At 35.9% G+C, this 22,640-nt stretch overlaps 1 protein-coding gene across 1 annotated transcript in view; it reads left to right on the top strand.

Moving 5' to 3' along the window:
• kto (mediator complex subunit kohtalo) overlaps positions 1-22,640 on the top strand; it is a 693,083-nt gene that overhangs the window by 318,376 nt on the left and 352,067 nt on the right. The window contains exons 21-22 of the mRNA XM_090412482.1: positions 4,564-4,674; positions 19,692-19,833. Of these exons, the coding sequence (XP_090268608.1) occupies positions 4,564-4,674; positions 19,692-19,833 (253 nt within the window). The remainder of the gene's footprint in view (positions 1-4,563; positions 4,675-19,691; positions 19,834-22,640) is intronic.

Here is a 22,640-nt window from a genome sequence, read left to right on the forward strand (position 1 = left end):
TCAGTTTTATTTCCCTTTTTATATGTGGGTACTATGAGAGCTCTACTCCAATCATCGGGAATTCGTCCCTCTGTCCAGGCTTTCTGAATTATACAGTACAGCCACTGTATGACTTTTATACCACCATACTTCAGCATTTCTGGTCGAATATCATCTACTCCTGCTGCCTTTCCACATTTCAAGCCTTTGATGGCTTTTTCTACTTCAAGTATGGATATGTATTCCTGACTGCATGCCTGGTCAGTGTTTTTTATCACCGTGCTGTCATCACTGCTTGTTCCATTTAGCAGATTTTCAAAGTAATTACTCCATACTTCATGGATATCTTTTTCTCTTGTTTTCATGTCACCTTTATCATCTCTAACTCCTTTTACAGCACTCTTTCCTCCATTCCTAAGCTTCTTCAACAACTTCCAGAATATTTTGCCACCTTCTTGATATTTATTTTCTATATTCTTGCCAAAGTCCTCCCCATGACTTTTGTTTAGCTAGTTTTACACACTGTTTAGCTTTCTTACATTTGTTTCTGTATTCTGTAAGAGTAAAATCTGACTTATTTGCCATGAACTTTTGATATGCTTTCTTCTTTTCCTTCACTGCCTCTTTAACTTCCTGTGTCCACCAGGGAGTTCTGATTTTTTTATCCTTGCACACAACCTCACCACATGCCTCTCTGGCAGAATCAATCAATGTTTTCTTCAACGTTTGCCACTGAATCTCCAAGGTTTGATTCCTGTTCTCAAACTCTTTCATTTTCTTTTCAATAATCTTTCTGTATTTTAGTCTACAGTTCACATCTGAGAGCTGCTCAACTTTTATTCGCTTTAAAACTTTCTTACATGTTATTCTTTTCAATAAGAAATTCAATTTTATCCTGCTGAAGGCTAAATAGTGATCACTTCCAATTTCAAATCCTCTGTACACTCTGGTGTCCTGCACCAGGGAGAAAACATCACTATCAACAATAACATAGTCAATGAGACTTTTCTTATTCCTAGCCTCTTCTCTCCATGTGAATTTGTGCACATTTTTATGTTGGAACATGGTGTTAGTAATAACCAGTCCACGTCCTGAGCAGAAATCCAACAGATATTTGCCATTATTATTAGCTTTGCTCTTTTCTCCAAATTTTCCCAAAATATTTTTGTATGTCTCGCAATCATTTCCTACTCTGCTATTTAGATCCCCAACAAGGACCAACTTTTCTTTTTTCATTGTGTCAGTTGCTTTTTCTAAAGCCTCAAAAAATTCCTCCACTTCTACCTTAATAGAACCTTCTGTGGGACCATAGGCACAAATAAGTCTCATTGTCCAGTTCCCCATCATATCTGCCCACATTACTCTACTCGAGACTGACTGCCATTCAAGAAGATTAGCATCGCATTTTGTGTTGAATACTATGGCTACTCCTTGTTTTACTTGATTGTCATTGCCTGAATATAACATTTTGTATTTATTGCTCAGAAAGATCTCACCAGTTTTGGTCTTTTTTATTTCAGTCACCCATATTATGTCGATCTGGTACTTATCTAATTCCTCAGCTAGCTCCATTTCTTTGCCATTCAGGCTTCTTACGTTGATAGTACCAATCTTTAACTCTGGTGATGTTGAGTTGGGATATGTTTTCAGATTTGTTCCAGTAGCTGACTTTTCGCTGTTCGGCCTGGTTCCCTGGCGAAAACAACGGGGGCCTTGTTTAACCGGGCGATGCCCCAGCCTGCATGAAATTTTGTCATGTTGTACCATCATTTTTTATTTTGGTTTAACCAATAAGAATACAATTTGGTCGGCTAAATCCCATATTGCCAGCCCATCCTCCTTCGTTCAGTATCAAAGTAGACACCCAACAGGGTGCACCATGAGAAGGTGAGGATTGGACACTAGGTCAGAAGCCCTGGTCGGTTCTCTGCATTCCTTTAAAGGCTATGTGGAGGTCTCCTCTCAGTTATACAGCTTTGACCCTTAAGCACCCCATATATATATATATATATATATGTGAGATCATCCTCAGTTCCATCCATGGCATTGCTGATTCCATATTTCTTGAAGGACTTCATAACCATCTCTTCCTTGACTCCCTTTCATGAGTTTAGGATCTATTTATATACCTCAGTAATGGTTGGTTTTTTTTTTGACTCTTCCTGTCGGTGTCAAGTTATTACCTGCTTTTTGCATCCATTTATTCCATTCTTCTTCTTTCATCAGAACTTTGAAGGTCTTGTTGATAGAAATATCTAGTGGCTGTTGTTGACCAGTAAGTCCACCAGGAATAATTCTGCTAGCTGTTTGCAAATCTGCTGTCTTTTTGTCTTTTCTGTTAAATGTGATCCAAAGTTTTATGACATAGGAGTAAAACTATTGGATTTTATCCTCATAAGCTGGTGGCATTTTCTGGACTAACTTGGTTCGTGTTCTCATGGTCAACCCTTTTCTTCTCATGAAGTTGAAGCACCATTTTGCTTTTCCCGTGAAATCAACAATGTTCATTTCTCTTGCAAATCTTTTTGCCTCGTATTGAATAAGCTTGGTTGACACACATATTCCACTCTGGCGCTGCTCCATAATCCAAGTCTATGCTCCAAGTTTGGCCATTTTCTCTGAAGGCTCTCTTCTTTTTTTTTTTTTTCTTTCCTTTTTTTTTTTTTTTTTTTGGCATCTCGAGTAGTTGTTCTTCCTGTTTTCTCCATCATTCACTCAGTGGGAGGGGAGGGGGGTCCAAACTGTCTCTCTGAGGCTTTATTTCCATGTCCTTTTGTGTAATGTAATTGATGACTTTTAACTTGAATTTTGAAGAATATACCATCATTTTTTATTTTCAGACATTTTTATGGACTTGTGCTCAAAATATTGTTAATGCATTAACTTACCCTGCCAATGAGTTGTAGACATATGAATGCTTTCAGAGTTCTGATTGGTTTATTCAGAATCAGCTGTTAATGACGTCAGTCGACAGAGTTAACAAAGGCTAGTGATTGGCTGAAGCCTATTCGCGAAGACAAGGTACCAGCAGTTTTGCCATGGCAACCGTGGGACTCTCAACTGGTACCCCCCCCCAGTATAAGACGACCCCCAGTTTTTGGTCTAAAAATTTTAGAAAAAAGTGTTGTCTTATACACGGAAAAATACGGTGTATGTGTATATATATATATAAAATTAATATTTAACTGACTAGAACCCAAGAAAATATACACAAAACTTTAATAAATCACGACTTGTTTCATCGGTGTCCCAACTTCTTCAGGTGAGTAAGAAATAACACAAAACTTATAAAACTAACAAGGTAAAAAACTTGGACTTTCCAGCTTAATAAAAAGAAGAAGAATAGTAACAGTGATATTTGAATTGGTGACCGCGTGTTATTGTTAGCATGAGTTGAATGTGTGTGACAGCTAATTTTAGAGTGCCAGTACTGGATTACTGCACTTTGGGAATCAGGCAAATTGTAGCTCAGATTATTGTTCATGTATGAAGGGTCCAGAACTATTTCTTTGGATTTTATAATTCGTCTTTCAAATTCATTCTTGAACATATATAAATTGGTTGTGCGGTCCCAATCAACTTGGTGTTGACGTTCTTCGAGGTTAGAGTTGGCAGAGGAAAGAACATGACTGGAAAGGGCTCTCACTTGTGTTCTACTGTAGGAGATGTCACGTCTATGTTCCTCAATATGTAGTGAAATAGATTTATCTGTCTGACCAAAATACGGTCGACCACAGTCGCACATAACTTTATAAACACCAGGTGGTGTTTATAAAATGCAGTTGGTTGTGTTTTGGTTTTGGTCGACTCAAAAAAGAACGAAGTTTTGGCAGAGTTGTATAGTTGGTCTTTATGTTGAATTTCTTCATAATCCTAGATAGTTTTGGGGCAAGAGAGCTAATAAATGGTAACTGTATCTGAGTGATAGGGTTGGATTCATCCTCCTGTCGAGGTCTCAAACGTTTAGTGATGTTACGAGATGAATATCCATTATTTAAGAAGGTGTTTTTCAGGAAGTTAATTTCTGTTTGTAGGTCTTCTTCTGTGGCAGTAAGACATCTTGCACGATGGACAAGGGTGCAGATGATGCCAAGTTTTTGAGGAGGGAAGTGATGAGAAGAGGCATGCAAATATCTATCAGTGTGGGTTTGTTTTTTGAAAAATTTTCAATTTTTCAAAAAAAATTAGCTGTCACACATTCAAATCATGCTAACAATAGCACGCAGTCACAAATTCAAATATGACTGTTACTATTCTTCTTCTTTTTTATTAAGCTGGAAAGTCCATGTTTTTTACTTTGTTAGTTTTATAAGTTTTGTGTTATTTCTTACTCACCTGAAGAAGTTGGGACACCGATGAAACTAGTCGTGATTTATTAAAGTTTTGTGTTATACTTTCTCAGGTTCTAGTCAGTTAAATATTAATTTTATAAGTGTATACATCCCGAGTCAATCCTAATAACAATATAATATATGTATATATATATATATATATATATATATATATATATATATATATATATAAGTGTGCATGTGTGTATACTGCAATTATAAATTTCCTTTGTTTTCTTCACTTTTTTTTTAGAATGCGTGTTGATCCTCAGCAAATAAAGCAGCTGAATGAGAATGCTTCTTTCCGCTACAGTTTTGTATGCAATGCTGTGCATAGCATATCTGATGCAAGGGATGCTGACAGGTAAGTGTTCATTTTTATCATTTGCCTTTCCATCTGCATTTTTTCTCTTTGATATATAACTCTTTCTGTATTTATATACGTCTAAGTATTTTAAATTTCTTTTGTGACATTATTTTATAAATGCATATTAGGAGTTATTTTATTATTATTGTTATTTCGGGCAACTCCAAGGAGTCGACAGACTCATCGAGGGAGGCCCTAACATCATGTCAAGAACAACTATTCGGCATTCACACAGTATCTATCATACCTGCCTTGAACTCATTCACAGTCATAGCACCCACAACAGACTCTGGCAGCTTATTTTACTCATTCACCACTCTCCAAGTAAAAAACCTAGCTCTAACACCCCTGCTAACCACATTCTTGTCCAGCTTCCATGTATGGCCCCTAGTCCTCCCACCAATAGTCCTATTCTCAAAAATATCTTCTGGATTAATCTTATAGAAACCTTTCAGTAATTTGAATGTTTCAATCATAACCCCTTTTCTGCCTATCAACCAATTTTTGCAACCCACAAATCTTCAACCTGTTCTCATAAGGTTCATTCCACAGACCTGCTATCATCTTGGTCACTTGTCTCTCAATCCTCTCCACCACCTCCCCATCAAGAAGAAACCCTGGTGCCCATATCTGGGCACAGTAGTCTAGATGGGGTCTTATTAAGGCTTGATATAGAGGAACAATAACTTGTTTGTCTCTGCTTGTTAAAGTATTTTTCAGCAACCAAGTGAATTTGATGAGCTGATTTAGCCACATTTGCAATGTGCCCCCTAAACTTCAACTCCCTATCTACCAACACTCCCAAATCCCTGGCCTCATCAATCTCCTGGAGTACGGTTCCACCAATGTGATATACTGCTGCTAATCTTTTCACTCTAAAATGCATAACCTTACACTTTGCCACATTAAATTGACATCCATTTTCCCTAGCCCAGTCCTCCAAACTATCCAAATCCTGCAAAATTTTGACATCCTGTGCACTCACAATTGCTCTACCCAACTTTGCATCATCAGCAAACAAGTGAACACTTCCTCTCAGATCCTTTCCTATATCGTTAATGAACAAATTGAAAAGTAGTGGTCCAAGAACAGAACCCTGCAGCACACCACTAGTTACAAGCTGTCTTTTGGACTCCACTCCTGAATAAACCACTCTCTGGTATCTCTCCATCAACCACCCTCCTATCCATCTCACCAACCCTATATTCATCCCCATCTGCTCCAGTTTACTGATTAGAGTTCCATGTGGTATCCTGTCAAAGGCCTTGGGAAGGTCCAGTAGAATCACTGTACATCCATTACACTTATCCAGTTCAGCCGTCATTGTGCTATAAAACGTGAGCAAGTTGCTGAGTCATGATCTACCCTTCACAAAACCATGTTGTCCCCCATACAGTATCCCATTTTCATCTATCCAATCCTGTATTCTTCTCTTGACTAATTTCTCCTAGACCTTGACAACGATTCCTGATATGTTAATTATATACTTTCATTTAGCTTCGCCTACTCCCTATATATAATAAAATATATAAATAAAAAGGTGTTAGCTGATTTTTTTTTTTTTGATCATTTAGCTACTTTAATTTAATTAAATACTTTAATTCTGGGCACCTTAAAATGATTTAAGGATCAGTTTTTGGACTATTGTTGTTCACTCTGTACATTATTATATTGGGAAGGATCTGATAGGAGATGAGATGCGACACACCGGTACTGTTGTGCACATATTTAGTTGTCTGTGTTTCTCAAGAATGTAGAAGTGGTGGAGTGGATTCAGAGGCAAGTGATCAGTACTTGACTGGTTTGTGGAGATGTTCTACGTAAGGATAGACAGAAGGTTTGTGCACAAAATTTAGCTGATATTCATAAAAGATTTACTGTTTTGTAACTTTCGTGGTAGAAACATATATGTTACTACTAAACAGGTTTTATAGCATAGATACTAAAGATTTTTTCCTGTACGTGACTGGATGGGACTGAACAAAGGGGGGGGGTCAACCTTGGAAATTGCATAAGAGTGTCATGGCAAAGCTGTTAGGACTACATTTTTTTTGCTTGTAAATGAATAGATGTACAAATAAAGCCAGATAGACCCCAGCATGCGAAACTTGTCAACGATTATGTACATATGTTTTATCTAACCCGTGGTCCAATAAATCCGATATAATGTATCGTATTTAGATGAATAGAAGACTGGAATACATAGCCAGAGGCAGTCATGAGTGATTTAACTCCAAATGATGGAGAGAAATGCATAAGAAACTTTTAAAACAGAATTGCAGTCATGCAGCATTCAGTGGTAAATAGTAAACTCAAATATACCATATTATTCAAGAAAAAATGGTAGTGATTGAAAACACGAACCAAACTTTAAAGACCTAGTTACTGAGTCCGAAGAGAACATTAATTCATTTAGCGAAAGTGACAAACATTGAAGGTTTGCCACTTTCCACAAAAAACACAAAAAAACACTTCAGGAATATTGAAGTGTTTTTTGCAGGAATTTATAAAAATACACTTCCTCCACATTCTCCAAGTGATAATATGTGCCCTTAGAGAATGTGGAGAAAAACATGAGAAAACTAAGCTGTTTGTAAAATTAGGTAAATTGTGGGAAAACTTGTAAGAATATTGAACATAAATATCAGTAAGGTTAAAAAATGCATTGGAGATTTTTTGTAAAATGTATAGAAATGATGACAGAATACTTTAAAATGAATCAGAGGTGAAAAAATGTAACATAGCATGAAGATAAATATTTTCTGTACATCTGGTATAGTTACTTGGAAAGATTGTTAAATGAAACTAGCACTGATATAGCTATGGTAGAAAATATTCAAGATTAATGCAGTCGGGAATATATATCAATACTTGAGGTAGGAAAGGCCATCAGAAACCTGTAACAGTGAAAGTAATACATTGGTGTTCAAAACCTAAGGACATATACTGTTTCTGAAGATTACCACTGCAAATTCAGATGAATCAGCTTGTGGCAATTTGTGGCAACTGACAATTTTGAGTAGAAAGCAAGTACACATTCAGATTTTTGAATCATGCACAAAGGGCTCATGTGATAGCACTTAATAGGATAAAAGGCTGTGCTAAGCGAATTGTGTTTGAAGGAAGTTATTTTTGTGAAAGAATAAAGTTGCAAACTTGGATGTTTTGTAATGTCTCAAAGACATCGTCTAGATCAGTGTTTTTCAACCTGTGGTGTGTGGACTACAGGTGGTCCGCAGGCAGACTTAAATTAATTAAATAAATATATATTTTTTAATTATATAAACAAATTAAAATTGAATAAGTAAGTAAAAATTATTGAAATCAAATGGAGACTTAAAAAAAAACAAATATTGTCAGAATGTTCGAAGGCGGAAGCAATAAAACTATATTGTTGTTCACTTCACCCTTTTTATTATTCGTCATTCTGCCTCTAAATTTGTAGTGGCAGAATGACTAATAACAGATGGGTGAAGTGAACAATAATATAGTTTTATTGCTTCCGTCTTCCCGTGTTGTTTATCAGATTTGAAGTGAACATGTGTTATCCACATTTCAACCAATGGCTTGTTGTTTATTGATTTTTATTATTGAAGTCCCTCCTTCAACCAAGGCTCAGTATATCTTGAGAAGTGCTAAGTGATACTTGGACAAAGTGTGTCCCGAGTTAACCCCGGTATTATATATTTATATATTTTTCGAAAACGTTTTTTAATAATGGAAAAGTGGCTTAGAGCTAGGACTTGGAAAAGAAGGGCAAATGAAACTAACCCTAATTGTAATACAAGTGTTGTAATGGCAAGTAAATCTGATACTATTAAAGAAGAGGAAACAAGCAGTTCAAAGAAAAAATACAGTAGGAAATATAACAGTTCATATTTGGAATTTGGGTTTACTTGGTGTGGAGATGAAATTGAACAGAAACCTCAATGTGTTTTATGTTATGAAGTGTTCTCTAACGAGTGCATGAAACCTACAAAACTCCGACATTTAGAAACTAAACATTGTGATGTGAAAAATAAGCCAATTGAATTTTTTCAGTGACGCTTAGGGACATTAAATCATGGGAAAGATATAGTTTCAGCCATGGGTTCCATTAATAGCAAGGCACTAGAAGCATCTTATCTCTTAACTTTGCACATAGCGAAAACAGGGAAATCTCATTCTATCGAGGAAAATTTGCTACTTCCAGCTATAAAAGATGTGGTAAAAACGATGTTTGGCAACAAGTTACTAAAAGATGTTGATTTGATTCCTCTTTCAAATGACACTGTCGGTCGCAGAATTAATGATATGGAAGGTGATATAGAATCTCAGTTAATCGAAAGAGTTAAGAAGATCCCTTATTATGCGTTACAAATAGACAAGACTACTGATGTTACAAGTGATGCGCAGTTAATATGCTACCTAAGAAATGCGCATGATAACAACATTCATGATGATATTCTGTTTTGTAGCACTTTGCCATCCCGAACAACTGGAGAAGAAATATTCCACACTCTCAATTAATAATACACAAAGGGATCCAGTGGGATAAATGTATAGGCTTCTGTTCGGATGGAGCTCATGCCCTTACAGGTAGACATAGTGGGTTGTTTCTATGGTCAAGAAAGTAGCTCCAGATATGAATTGGGTACATTGTTTCATACATGGGGAAGCGTTAGCCTCCAAAGGAATGCAAAAGAATTTAAAACTGTGCTATGTAACGCGTAAAGCTAGTTAATTTTGTTAAAGCTCGACCGTTAAATAACACGTTATTTTCAGTACTCTGCGATGAAATGGGCAGTGAACATATACAGGGTGTTCGGGATAAATTTGACAGTTTCGTAAGGAAAAAGAAAATCTTCTTTGTATCTATTAAATTTAATGAATTGACAAAAAAACATTACAGGCAGAGTTAATTACAATACTATCAACAAGATTTACTCAAAATAACCACCATTAGCATCGATCACAGCTTCAATTCTGCTTCGGAACCTCGAACAAGCTGATGCTACAGTCTCCCTGGGAAGGGCCGCAAAAACTGTTTTAATTTTATCCATTAACTGGGCTTTTGTATTACTGGAAGTGCGATTGGTGTCTTTTTCAACTGCGCCCCATACAAAATAATCCATGGGGTTAAGGTCTGGGGAGTTTGGAGGCCAAACATTTGGACTGGTGAAGTCGTAGAAATTTTCAGACAACCATTTTTGACTTTTCCCAGAGGTGTGGCAAGGGGCCGAATCCTGCTGCCATACATACGGCCTACCATTGGCTACCCTTGTTATCCAGGGCTTGACTACAGTTAGCAACTCCACGAACAAAGCCCGAATTCCAATGCCGGGGTTCTTCAACACCTGTTCCTGCAGATTTGCGAGGAATTCTGCTGTACGAACGCAATCAGATCGTCTGCTAGGGATCTTTCTTCTTGCTACATCCTCGTAGTCACCATTGCAAGTCTCTAGTTCATGCCTGATTGTTTTTACTGTATTCAGGGAGCATTGGGCAGCAGTCGTAATATCCTTATTTTGATGGCGGGCACGAATCATCATGATACAAGTTATTCTCTTCCATGATTCAGGTGGGTTCCAGCTATCCATCCTTTCTGACATCTTGTATATGAATGAAGAAGGGTCCAAACTTTTAAATGAAGAGAAGTGTGTGTTAATACATGTAACTTACGGAAAAATATAATTAATTATAAATATGTCAAATTTATCCCGAACACCCTGTACAACTTTTGCTTCATTCTGAAATTTGCTGGCTTTCCAGGGACAAAGTACTAACAAGGTTATTCTAATTAAGGCAAGAAGTTTTATTATTTGTAAATGAATGTAATTCTGATTTTGCATCACTCCTTGTTGACAAGCATGGTTATTAACACTATCCCATCTTTCAGACATTTTTTCAAAATTAAATGAACTGAATCTCTCCCTTGAGGGAAATTCTTTAACTGTTCTTGATGCCTATGGCAAAATAAAGGCAAGGTGAGCAGCCTCTAGTCGATAGAATAATGTAGGTAAGGGAAGTCGGCAAGACGGATCCGTAACCTCGGGACAAGGATTGGCTCTGAGGACTGGGCCGGTCGGGCTGGGGTCCGAAGCGGGTATGGCACTGCACCGGGACTGGGCGAAACTGTCCAGTGATGAAACAGTTGAGCCCGGACCAGCGTCGGCGCCTTCTCGTGGAATGCCTCAGCTGCGCGGCGTGCCGGATGGCCCGTCTGGCGCGACCGTTTCGGCCGGCAACTAACAGCCGACTCAGAACTGGCACGGACCAGGGGAATCCGACTGTCTAATTAAAACAAAGCATCTTGCGAAATGGTTGTTTAGAGCTGTTGAAGCAATGTGATTTCTACCCAGTGCTATGAATGCTTAAGTGAAAGAATATCAATTAAGATCGTGGGTGATCGGTGGGAGTAAACTATGACTCTCATTGAGGTGGACAGTGATTTATTATTTGTGAGCAGTTTTAATAATATATAACAGGATAATATTTGAATGAAGTTTACCTAGCCAAATTTTAGGTAATTATTGTGAGATTTGAGAGTGCAAAATGCACAGATGCTATTGAGGCTCATCCTCTGAGAGGGAGATTTGTCTCCTCTCTATATAGAAAGACACTAAATAATTAAAATGATAGAATATATAGAATGAAGATGGTGATGTTTTGATGGAATAAGGAATTATATTTTCCTAGAGGGGGCTAAGGGGAACTTAGTTACTAGTTTTAAGTTAGTATGTAAGTTAGTTTTTTAAGCTAGGTTAAGGATCTGAACATGACATACTTTATAAAAGCAGGATTTAATTCATAGTCTTTCAGAGATATTCATTCTTTCAGAGTTATTCAGAGAAAATTCTAGTGGTCTTGCCACGGCTCGTGCATGTATTGACGAGAGTGAGAGCATGAACTACACAGGTCTGTAGAATTATTAATAGTGGCAAATGCATGAACTGAACAACTTGAGGTTCATGTACCAAATGCAATTAAACACATTGCCAAGAGTGTCCGAACTGATTTTTTAATAATGAAGTTGGGGTGATGAACCTCAAGGTTGATTCAATTGTATACTGTAAGAGAGCACTAGGGTGAGTGATGGAACTCAATATTGGAGCTATTGTGCAATATAAGAGAGTACTAGTGTGGGATATCAACCTCAAGGTTGATGCAATTGTATACTACAAGAAAGCACTAGAGTGAGCACTAGTGGAACTCAATATTGATGCAGTTGTGTAATGTAAGAGAGTACTAGTCTGGGGTATGAACCTCAAGGTTGATGCAATTGTATACTATGGGAGAGCACTAGAGTGAGCACTAGTGAAACTCAATATTGATGAAATTGTATTATGTAAGGGAGTACTAGTGTGGGATATCAACCCCAAGGTTGATGGAATTGTATACTGTAGGAAAACATAACCTGATGATTAAGATTACAGGTTAGTTTTACCCTATTGTGACTAGTCGTTGCGATAGTAATCCTGCTCAGTATGAGAGGAACCGCAGGTTCGGACACTTGGTACATGTGCTTGGTCGAGTGACCAGTGGTGCGAAGCTACCATCCGTGGGATTATGACTGAACGCCTCTAAGTCAGAATCCCATCTAGCCACTGCAACGATACCGTTCATGCCTCGCGCGTTAAAAGGCAGCGCTAGCCAGAGTTGCTTTCGTACCGTCACGGTGCGATCGCTCTGGCGATGAGGCCACTAGAACGGAAGCATCAAGGCAGCCGTTGAGACTATGCGGCAGCTGCTTCCTACGCCGCACCATTGAGGTGTGACGTGCGGGCACCAAATCGTCCGCAGACGACCTAGGTACTGGTCTGGGTGTCGTGCTTAGAAGAGCAGCCACGATACTGCGATCTATTGAGACTCATCCTCTGACTTTTGAGAAAAAACTTGTTTTATGGATTAATTATGTAAAAGACAGTCAATTTGCACCTTTTCCAACATTGGAATCCTTTTTAGTGAAAAATTATGTTTTTGTTGATTTTGAGTTTCTGGAAAGGGTTTGTGACCACCTCAAAAATATGAAACGGAATTTTGAAACATATTTTCCGAATAACTTTTATAAGAAATTTCTGTGGGTTCGCGATCCTTTTCAGGCTTGCAGTCACGAGAACGGCCTTTCGTTTCGAAAAAAAGAACAGTTAATTGAGCTTTCAAGTGACAGTGGACTTAAAATGCATATACGCGATCTTGATTTGGCTTGAATTTGAATCTCGCCTCCAGTGAGAAATGAATTTCTTGAATTATCTGAAGAAGCATTAAAAATCGTCATGCAGTTCTCTACAACCTATCTTTGTGAGAAAGGATTTTCATCTCTCCTTCAAATAAAAACAAAATACAGAAATCGTCTTCATGTGTGTGGCGATCTTCAACTTAATTTGACCAATATTGAGGCAGATATCCAGCAACTCTGCAAGGACTGAGAAGGTCAACCATCTCATTAAAACTAAGTAATAACATAATTAGATCATATTATTTATTTGTTTAATAAAAATTAAAACTTTGTTCAATGATGATACACTTTTAATCGTTTACTTCCAATTTCATTTTGTTTCCATATGTATTCAAAACATGCTTTTAGTTTTATTGTGTTATAAATGGTACAGTTTTTCCAAAATGTTGATAATTCCTACTTAGGTTTTTAAAAAAATTACGAAAAGTCAAAATGACGTATAGGGAAATAAATTAAAAAAACACTATGTTTATTTTTGAAGTAAAACTTTAATTCCAACATTCTAAAATGTTATTTTTCTTGCTTTTCTGTTTGCAAAATCGTCGATGACATTGTCGAAGTCTATTTCATCACTCATTTGCTGTTTTATAGACAGTAAGGCAAAATTTCTTAAACACAAAAAAGTGCCACCCAGCGCTGACCCCCCCCCCCCCCCCCACAGCTACACATGTAATTAGTGGTCTGTAGAATTGTTTTCAGCATTTTACTGGTCCTTGGCCTTAGAAAGGTTGAGAAACGCTGATCTAAATGATTTCATATGGAGTAGAATAATTGGAAAGCTTGAAGAAGGCCGCACAATTATTGATATTGCTATAGAATTTGGAATCTCGCATAGCATTGTATCCAGGCTCTGAGCAGCACTTCAAACCAATGTAATGTATTCAAGACATTTGCCAAGAAGTTGCTCCTGATCTATCATGCAACACAAGGACAGATTTTGGTTATAAAATCAGAACGTTATTGATGCACTGCAACAGGTCAGCTTGCCAGTTGGTTGCATTCAAGTAGATGGATACCTCAACAAACTGTGACAATTAGGACTATACACTTGGAGTTGTGTGTGTTTATGGATCAACACCTTTTTCAATGGTGTTGTATCCATAAAAATTGGACAAGACATCAATGGACTAATGTATTGTATGCCATACTTCACAGAACTGAGCTTGGCAATGTGCCAAGAATAGTTAATTTATGCTGAACTGGAAAAGGAAATAAAGGATGTACGAATTGGTCACCAACAATCAAAATATATTTTGATTGTTGGTGACCAAATGTATGTTTTCCAACTGTTGCACAAGCAGAATAGTTACAACTTTAAGAACTAGAATTTTCATATAAGAAAAGCTAATTTTCTGACGTATAATAATAAACACTCATCCCACGAAATGCATTGGTTACCTAATATCGGAATGGATTCTCCTTCTTCTGACATGCACAGAAGTGTCTAAGGGTCTTGCATCTGTGGGCATATGGTACTCTTTATAGATGACAATCGTCTTATTCTTTCCTTCGATTCTAGATGACATTTGATCTGGTGCAAAAGCGGTACTGTTGCAAGAATGTTCTTGAAAGGGATAGGTACGGGAGTGTTGGGTCATGGTGTGGGAAGGCATTATGCACAATAAATGCACTGAGCTTCAAGTGCTGGAAAAAGGGACTATGATTAGTCAGTGATATTGCAATGAAGTTTTTCAACTTTATGTTTGATTGTTCTGTGGTGCTGTAGGCAAAGAATTCATTTTTATGGATGACAGTGCCATTCCATATTGTACACAAGCAGTGGAGATACTTCTGGAGACCGAGGATATTAATCAAATCGAGTAACCAGCATGCTCCCCAGATCTCAACCCCTTAGAGCAGTGTTTCTCAACGTGGGGCGTAAGCCCCACAGGAGGACAATTTGAATATTTTTTTTGGGGGGGGTTAATTTTAAAATGTACATGTACATATTTATATTATACTTTTTCAGAACTTGGCTGACTATTATGCTAGATGGGGGGGCATCAAAATCTTTGAGATGTTGAGGTGGGGCATGATCCAAAAAACGTTGAGAAACACTGCCTTAGAGCATGTTTGTCATGCAACAGGGAGATACATTGCTGTTCAAAATTCCCCTCCACAAAACAAACAAGGCCTTTTCCTTGCTCTTAAAGAGGACTGGGCAAGTTTGCCTCAAGAATTCCTGAAAAGCTGCATCGCCGTTTGGGGTGTACACATTCCATACTGAAATGTCTCTCCTCATAGTTTTCTGTAAGCACTGTACAATAATTCCTTAACTATGTCCTTAGGAAATTTGTAACCAAAAACGTATTGCAATTTAATTTGTATGGAATTTAAACACAATTTTTGTGTAATATAACTTATTAGTGTGATGGCAATAAATTTATGTCCACATTTGGCTGTAGTCATGAAAAATTTTTCATATACAGGTAAAAATGTAGTTTGTCCTTAGCTTTTTTACACCAGTGTAGATTATGTTCACTGAAATATGCAAGTATAAATTATGCTATAATTCTTACATTATAAATAAATCTTTTCCACAATTTTTTTGTAGCATTTTCTAGGTAAAATTTATACAAACCTGAGAAAAGGCTCAGAAAAATTATTGGAAAGAAAGTTGGAGAAGAATAAACTAGGTTCAGTTAGACATTTGTTGTCAGGAACAGTTCTTCACTATAAGATTAATAGCTGAGAAATCATGAAACATAACAAGGGTCTATATTTAAGTTTTGTAGATGTAGATCTTGATGAAGCATGTGACATCATGTCAAGAGAAACTTTTGAAAATGTGATCATTATGTCGTGTATGTAGGACATAAAATAAAAAGCAGCACACAGTCTGTATTTATGTTTTAACCATGCTACCGGCCAAGACTTCTATAGACGTTAAGGTTATCATGCATGCAAAGTGCATATTACAATTGATATTACATTGAAATTTATGACGGATATGAAGCGTAGGAGGATGCGTATTTGATCCATAATGGTCGGTTAGTTGGTTAAGTCAGCACTTAGAACTGAAGGAAGCATAGGAAGAGATGAGAAGGTGGAAAGAAGGATGCACTCCATTTTTCATGATCAAACACTATTATTCATCATTCATATAAATCAAATCATTAAGAAGGTAGCATTAAATCTGTTATCATAATTGGAGATGTTGATCTCATTTCTTTGATTTATGTATCTGATATATTCTTAAATAAATCCAGTACAAGTCTTCCAGATTCCTTAACTAAATTGAATAACAGCTGTCAAAAAAATTTGGCACAAAAATTAGCAGTAAAAAAAAGAAGACTGTGAAAATAGGTGGGAACATGGGAAAATATGAAATTCATTCTGAATGCATAACCTATAGAACAAATAAAATATTTCAGATATTTATGCCTAAGTTTTAGGAAAGATGAAAAATTAAATTAAATGTGGAAGTAGACAACAGAATCAGCAAAGCTGGTATGGTGTGCATGTGGGGGGCAGATAAGAGAAAGAAAGAAATCAGTCAAAATACCAAACGAGCAGTATAAAAGATACTGTTTGAACTAATTTGTCTGACTGATCTGAGAGTGGATTAGAAATAAAACATTTGATAAGACAGGAAAACATATATATGAGAGTTCTAAGAAAATTTAGACGTATAAAGACTGAGAGGCGGAATCATGTTAATTGAAAGTATTAGGAAGAAGCTTAACATTGTCAGTATTCACAAATGTGAGCAAAGCCACTATAAGGCATATATGATGTTACATTCAAACAGAATGAGAGAGAAGAAAGTTTAGCACAACTGTTGAATTCCAGCATGGAAGGAAAAAGAGGATGAGTGAGATCTCTTTGAATTGATGCAATTCGAAGTGCCTTTAGGATCTTGATGGTACTGGAGTCTTGACAAATGGCATGCTAATTTTTAAGAATATTGGTATCAAGATTGTAATCTTGATATCCCATCAGGAAATATGTTGATGATTAATCATAATACATAAGTTATATATATATATATATATATATATATATATATATATGATATATGATAGATATTTGAATGTATAGCAATCCCTCGAATAATGTGCCTAATGCGTTCTTTAAAACAGGCGCATTAATCAAAAACACACTAATCGAATACAATAACCAATGGGGAAATGTATAATTCGTTTGTCAAATTTCTTTCTTGACCCTTAATTTTTTATAAAAGAATTAGGGTATATCTGAGGGTCTAGTTAAAGGAAAACCATAAAAACATATTCAGAATATAAATTTATTATTCTATTTCTTAACAAAAATTGAACTAACGTAGTTTGGCGGGCATTCTGTTTCTTTTTTTCATACAACTGACAGTATGGCTTTATTGCTTCTTCTACTTCTGCAAATTTTACTGTTTCTCTCTTTGTCAGGGTCAGCCTCTGAACACTGCTGCTTAAAACTTCGATTGTACGAAAAATATTTTCAAATTGTTTCTGTGAAATCTCTTTGGGCTTGTCAGTGATTAAATTTTCTTCATATTCTTCAGGATCTTCTTGCTGTGCATCTAAATTTAGCAGGTCGGGATCGCTCAGTTTCTCAGAATGAGATTGAATTAACTTAGATTCATTTGAAAAGCCTCTAAAATCATCTGCACAATGTGGAAGAATGTGCTTCCAAATGCCTCACATATTGCTAGCAGTAATTTCATTTGACTTTGCGACTTTATAACCAGGCTGAGATTGCTCTGATTTGGCCAGAAAAGTCTTGGAAGGCATTCGCTTCCAAAAAAAAGCCGGTTTCATTGACATAAAATATTTGTTGGTCACAATAGTCCCCCTAAATTGTGGACTCACCTTGTTCATTTCTCTTTATTAGTTCAAGTTTTTCTTCCAGTGAGATTACTTTTGAATCTTTTTCACACTTTCACTTTCTTGCTCACTAATTCTTTTACTCATGATGAAAGGTTGGGAAAATATTTTAAAATAAAAACAGTAAGGAAAACAATTGCAAAGGAGGCACTAGATATGATCTTCAAAATGCTATGTAATTAGCAGACGACATAAATTTTGAACATAGTGTACATGGAAATAGTGTAGTATGCCATTAAAAATAACTTTGTTAAATGTTTTAAATCGGTAACTAAATTATTTCATCGTAGTCAGTGATTTTAGCCATAAAAATGTGTAGAAAAAATTTTTTTAAATCTATAATATTTATTTTTAAGATGTATATAGGTGCACTAATTAAATTTTAGAGGGGCACTAATCAAATTTGGATATAGAAAAAAAAAGATGCACTAATCGAAAACGCTCTAATCAGAGGTCTATTAATCGAGGGATTGCTGTATATGACACTTATGTGATTGATATAAGTATGTAATTTACACAATTTATAAGTTACATATAAGTCATGCTATGTGTGGGTATGTGATTTTTTAACTTAATATTTTATGTGTATTATGTTATAAGATTTTCAAAACTCAAACCCAACCTAATTGTCTCACTTGGCCATCTTAAACCTTTAAGAATGTACTTTCTCTTGTTTTGCTTTCTGTTGTTTTGTACTTGCATCTGCCTGCTGATAGCCATCAAGGTAAGATAAAATGTTAGCATAATAGTTAAATTAGTTGTTTTCATAATATATTCAGAGGATGAGTCTCAATAGACTACAGTATGATGACTTTTCTTCTAAGCATGACACCCAGATCAATACCTGCAGACAATTTTGGTGGCCACACATCACACCTCAGTAGTGTGGTGTAGGAAGCAGTGGTAGCATATTTTCAGTGACTGACTTAATGATGCTTCAGTTGTAGTGGCCTAATTTTCAGAGCAGTCGCATCATGCCAGTATGAAAGCAACTCTGGCTAGAGCTGCCTTTCAATGTGTGAGGCATGAATGGCATCATTGCACTTTCTAGACAGGATTTTGATTTATAGGCATTCAGTCCCCAATGCACGTGAAGCATTAATCTTATGGCAGTGCACCTCGCCACTTCACTGACAGTGGAGATACTTCTCCACTGTTATTGTTTTTGCAGTGATGTCTGACACCTCACTAATGCCAGGTCAGGGCTGCTGTGGATTCAGCCTTCAAATGCTTACCGTAATCACATATTAATTTGATCAATCACATGAATCTCCACCTTAACATATGTAGCTAACATACATACTAACTTAATTACCTGCCCTAATGCCTCTCAACCACGCTCTAGACTTTATTCTGTGGCCTAAAGGAGAACACCATCACTGTTTGTTTTTTATTCCATTAGGAAGCTTGAATCCTGAAATTGGGATAAGTAATCATTTTATGCAGAACTGTATTAACATCACTTTTGTGTCAATTTTTGAAACAGTGCTGTTATGTCATATTTGTATCTAAATCTTTGAAGCTATCCTAATGTTATTAAGAAGTCCAAGAAAAGACTTGTGAATGATATTGAATAGTTTTAAATAAATTGAGCGTTAATAGTCTGTAATCCTGATATTTGTTTTTCATCATTTCATACATTGATTTCGTAGGTAGAAAATTTTTGTCTTCTTCCATTAAGGTAGCACTGTTAAATCATGGACCACAAAAAGTTGAGGATCACAAAATGATGCCTAATAATCACACCATTGTCAGATTGTTAGCTAAGTTGGACAGTTATTAGATTGATATTTACTGGAACAAAAAATAAAATAAAATTAGTCTAGATATTTTTGATAGACCCTGATATGTTTTTCTGTCTCCCTGTATTTGAAATATTAGTGTGTGTGTGCGCATGTAATTTATATATAGTCTGAACACATTTTAAATATTGTGCCATGATTGCTCAACATTTATATTAAAAGTTTATTTAAAAGGTTGAATGAAATCTCAGTATTGTGTGCCGAATTAACAGCAAGCTGTGCTGCCTTGAGCGCTGAATGGCTAGGAGTATTGAAGGCTCTATGCTGTTCTTCAAACCATGGATGTGGCTTTATTGATGTTCTCACCCAAGTTGATGTAAGATTCTTAATTAGTTTATTTTATATGAAACAGAAATCTGGTTATCATATCTAATGGGAAAAATGCATTACTATTTCAAAATTATTGGCTTGGCTAGCCTATCCTGATTAAGTTTCTAGATGTTTTATTCTCTGTGGGCATATGTTTTTGTTGCATTTTGTAATACGAGGGAGGTCTGAAAATTTTTCAGCTTCAACCATAGATGGCAACATTATCGGCAACATTTTTTTTTCTAAGTTGATACATCTGTCATAAGCATCCATGTGAAATTGCAAGTCATTCTATCAGGTAGTTTGCTTTATACAGCTGTCTGAAGCAAAAGTGTTGTATCCCTTGAAATGGATAAAATTGAGTATCATGTGGTTATAAAATTCTTTGTAAAAGAAATTCATTCGAAGTTCATAAAAGTTTATGGGCCTTCTTCTCCTTTGTTTTCAACAATTAAGAAATGGGCCGAAGAGTTTAAAAGTGGCTGTACCAGCCTTGAAGATGATCTACATGAAGGACATTCAAAAAGTGTAACACCAACAGAAATCAATGATCAAGTGCATGATATGGTATTGGATGCCCGGTGAGTCAAAGTGAATGAAATTACTGAGACTATAAGCATTTCAGAAGAACGTGTAGGATATATTTTGCATGAAGAATTGCAAATGTAAAAGCTTTGTGCAAGATGATTGCCACACTTGCTCACAGCAGATCAAAAACTCACTCACATGAAAATCTCTGAACAGTGCTTGGAGCGTTTTAACAAGAATAAAACTATTTAAATTAAGGGGATATTAAATCCTACATTGTTTAAAACCGAATAAGAAACTCAAAGATTGGAATCAGAGAGTTTCATGCCGAATATATTATAATAAACTATAAAAGTATCGGCAATTACTAGCTTGAGCTAATGCAAGTAGTCCTAGTACGTAGTACAAACACGTTTCTAGGAAATGTGTTTTTACATTATGGAAAATACCAAGAATAGCGATCAGAACTTTACCAACTCTGCTGCGAGTTGCCCATGTTTGTACTACGTACTAGGACTACTTGCATTAGCTCACGCTAGTAATTGCCAATACTTTTATAGTTTATTATACTATATTCAGCATGAAACTCTCTGATTCCAATCTTTGAGTTTCTTATTTGGTTTTAAAACAATGTGGGATTTAATATCCCCTTAATTTAAATAATGTTTATATCGCAAAATGAAGCCTATTTATATTTAAATAAAAGAATAAAACTGATATTGTGCATCAATTTATTGCTATGGATGAGACTTGGATTCACCATCACACACCAGAATCTAAACAGCAGTCAAAACAGTGGACAGAAGCCGGCTGTTCAGCACCAAAGAAGACAAAGTCGATTCCATCAGCAGGAAAGGTCATGGCATCGGTGTTTTGGGATGCTAAAGGCATTTTGTTTATTAATTATCTTGAAATGGGTAAAACGATAACCGGGGAATATTATTCTGATCTTTTAACCAGACTATACGAAAAAAATTCATGAGAAAAGACATGGTTTGCAGAAGAAAAAAATCATCTTTCATCCAGACAATGCACCTACCCACAAAGGTGTTTTGGCATTGGGAAAATTAAGATCTGTACTCTGAATTGTTGGAACATCCACTCTGTTACCAGATTTGGCTCCCTCTGACTACTATCTCTTCCCAAAACTAAAACTCTTCCTTGCTGATCACCTTTTTTCTTCGAATCAAGAAGTGATTGCAGTTGTAGAGGGGTATTTTGCAGTTCTTACTGAGAATCTCTACAGGGACAGGATAATGGCACTGGAGCATCACTGGAATAAATTTATTAGTCTTAAGGGAGATTATGTTGAAAAATAAAAATAATTTTGGAATTATAAGTTCGTTTTTGCATTGTTAGGCCGAGAACTTTTCAGACCACCCTCATATATTACTCTGACATCTCATTATGATTATTCTGATAGCATAGACCATAAATAGTTTGAATATAATACACTAAAAATTTGCCAAAAAGAGGCAGTTGTCCCATTGATAGATGATTGAATTTCTCTGTAGTGTATACACATTTAATTTTTTTTGCAAGTAATATAGTCAGTTATAGTTCTAATTGTAGTGGAATTTTCATGCTAATAGAATGCATATAATTTTGTACTTTTAAGTACAAAATTATATGCATTCTATTAGCTTATATTATATTTTATGTTTTATAAGAAAACATAAAACAGAGCAAAATTTAGGGGAACATATAAAGAAATTGTTTGACAGAAACCAGGACATTTAATGAAATGGACCAGTAATACTTTGATACCAAATAAAACTAATTACTGTAATAACATAATGGTTTACCCAGTATTATCCAGTTACCGCAGTAATGAAATTGATTATATCATATCATATTATTTACAGTGTTGTTGTTGTTTTTCTTCTCATTGTAGATTTGGCATTTGCTTGTTCCATCTTCACTGGTCCTTCCATTATGCAACTTGTCTTCTTCTGGTAGTTCATATCTTTCCATCCTGTGTACATGTTCTTTTTGTTTCCCTCTGTATTCCTTGATCTTTTCATTTAAACTGTAACCACATAGCTCTCTTCATCTTCATTTTTGTTTTTATGGTCTAATTTTGTGCATTGTTCTTAAAAATTTCATTTCTACACATGTAATTTAATTTAATCTTTCATTTTTTAAGTCCAGTTTTTGTGCTATGTAATGGACTGGACATTTTTTAAGAAACTAAGTTGGGTTTTTCATTCTGTTTTTTCACTGCCCTTCTAACTGTTTCACAGATTTTCTCAAATTAATATTTTCCCCCTATTTTTTTCATTTAAA

This window comes from Typopeltis vanoorti, chromosome 22 (genome assembly GCF_054136105.1).
Source record: "Typopeltis vanoorti isolate ZY-2024b chromosome 22, IOZ_Tvanoo_1.0, whole genome shotgun sequence".
NCBI lineage: Eukaryota > Metazoa > Arthropoda > Arachnida > Uropygi > Thelyphonidae > Typopeltis > Typopeltis vanoorti.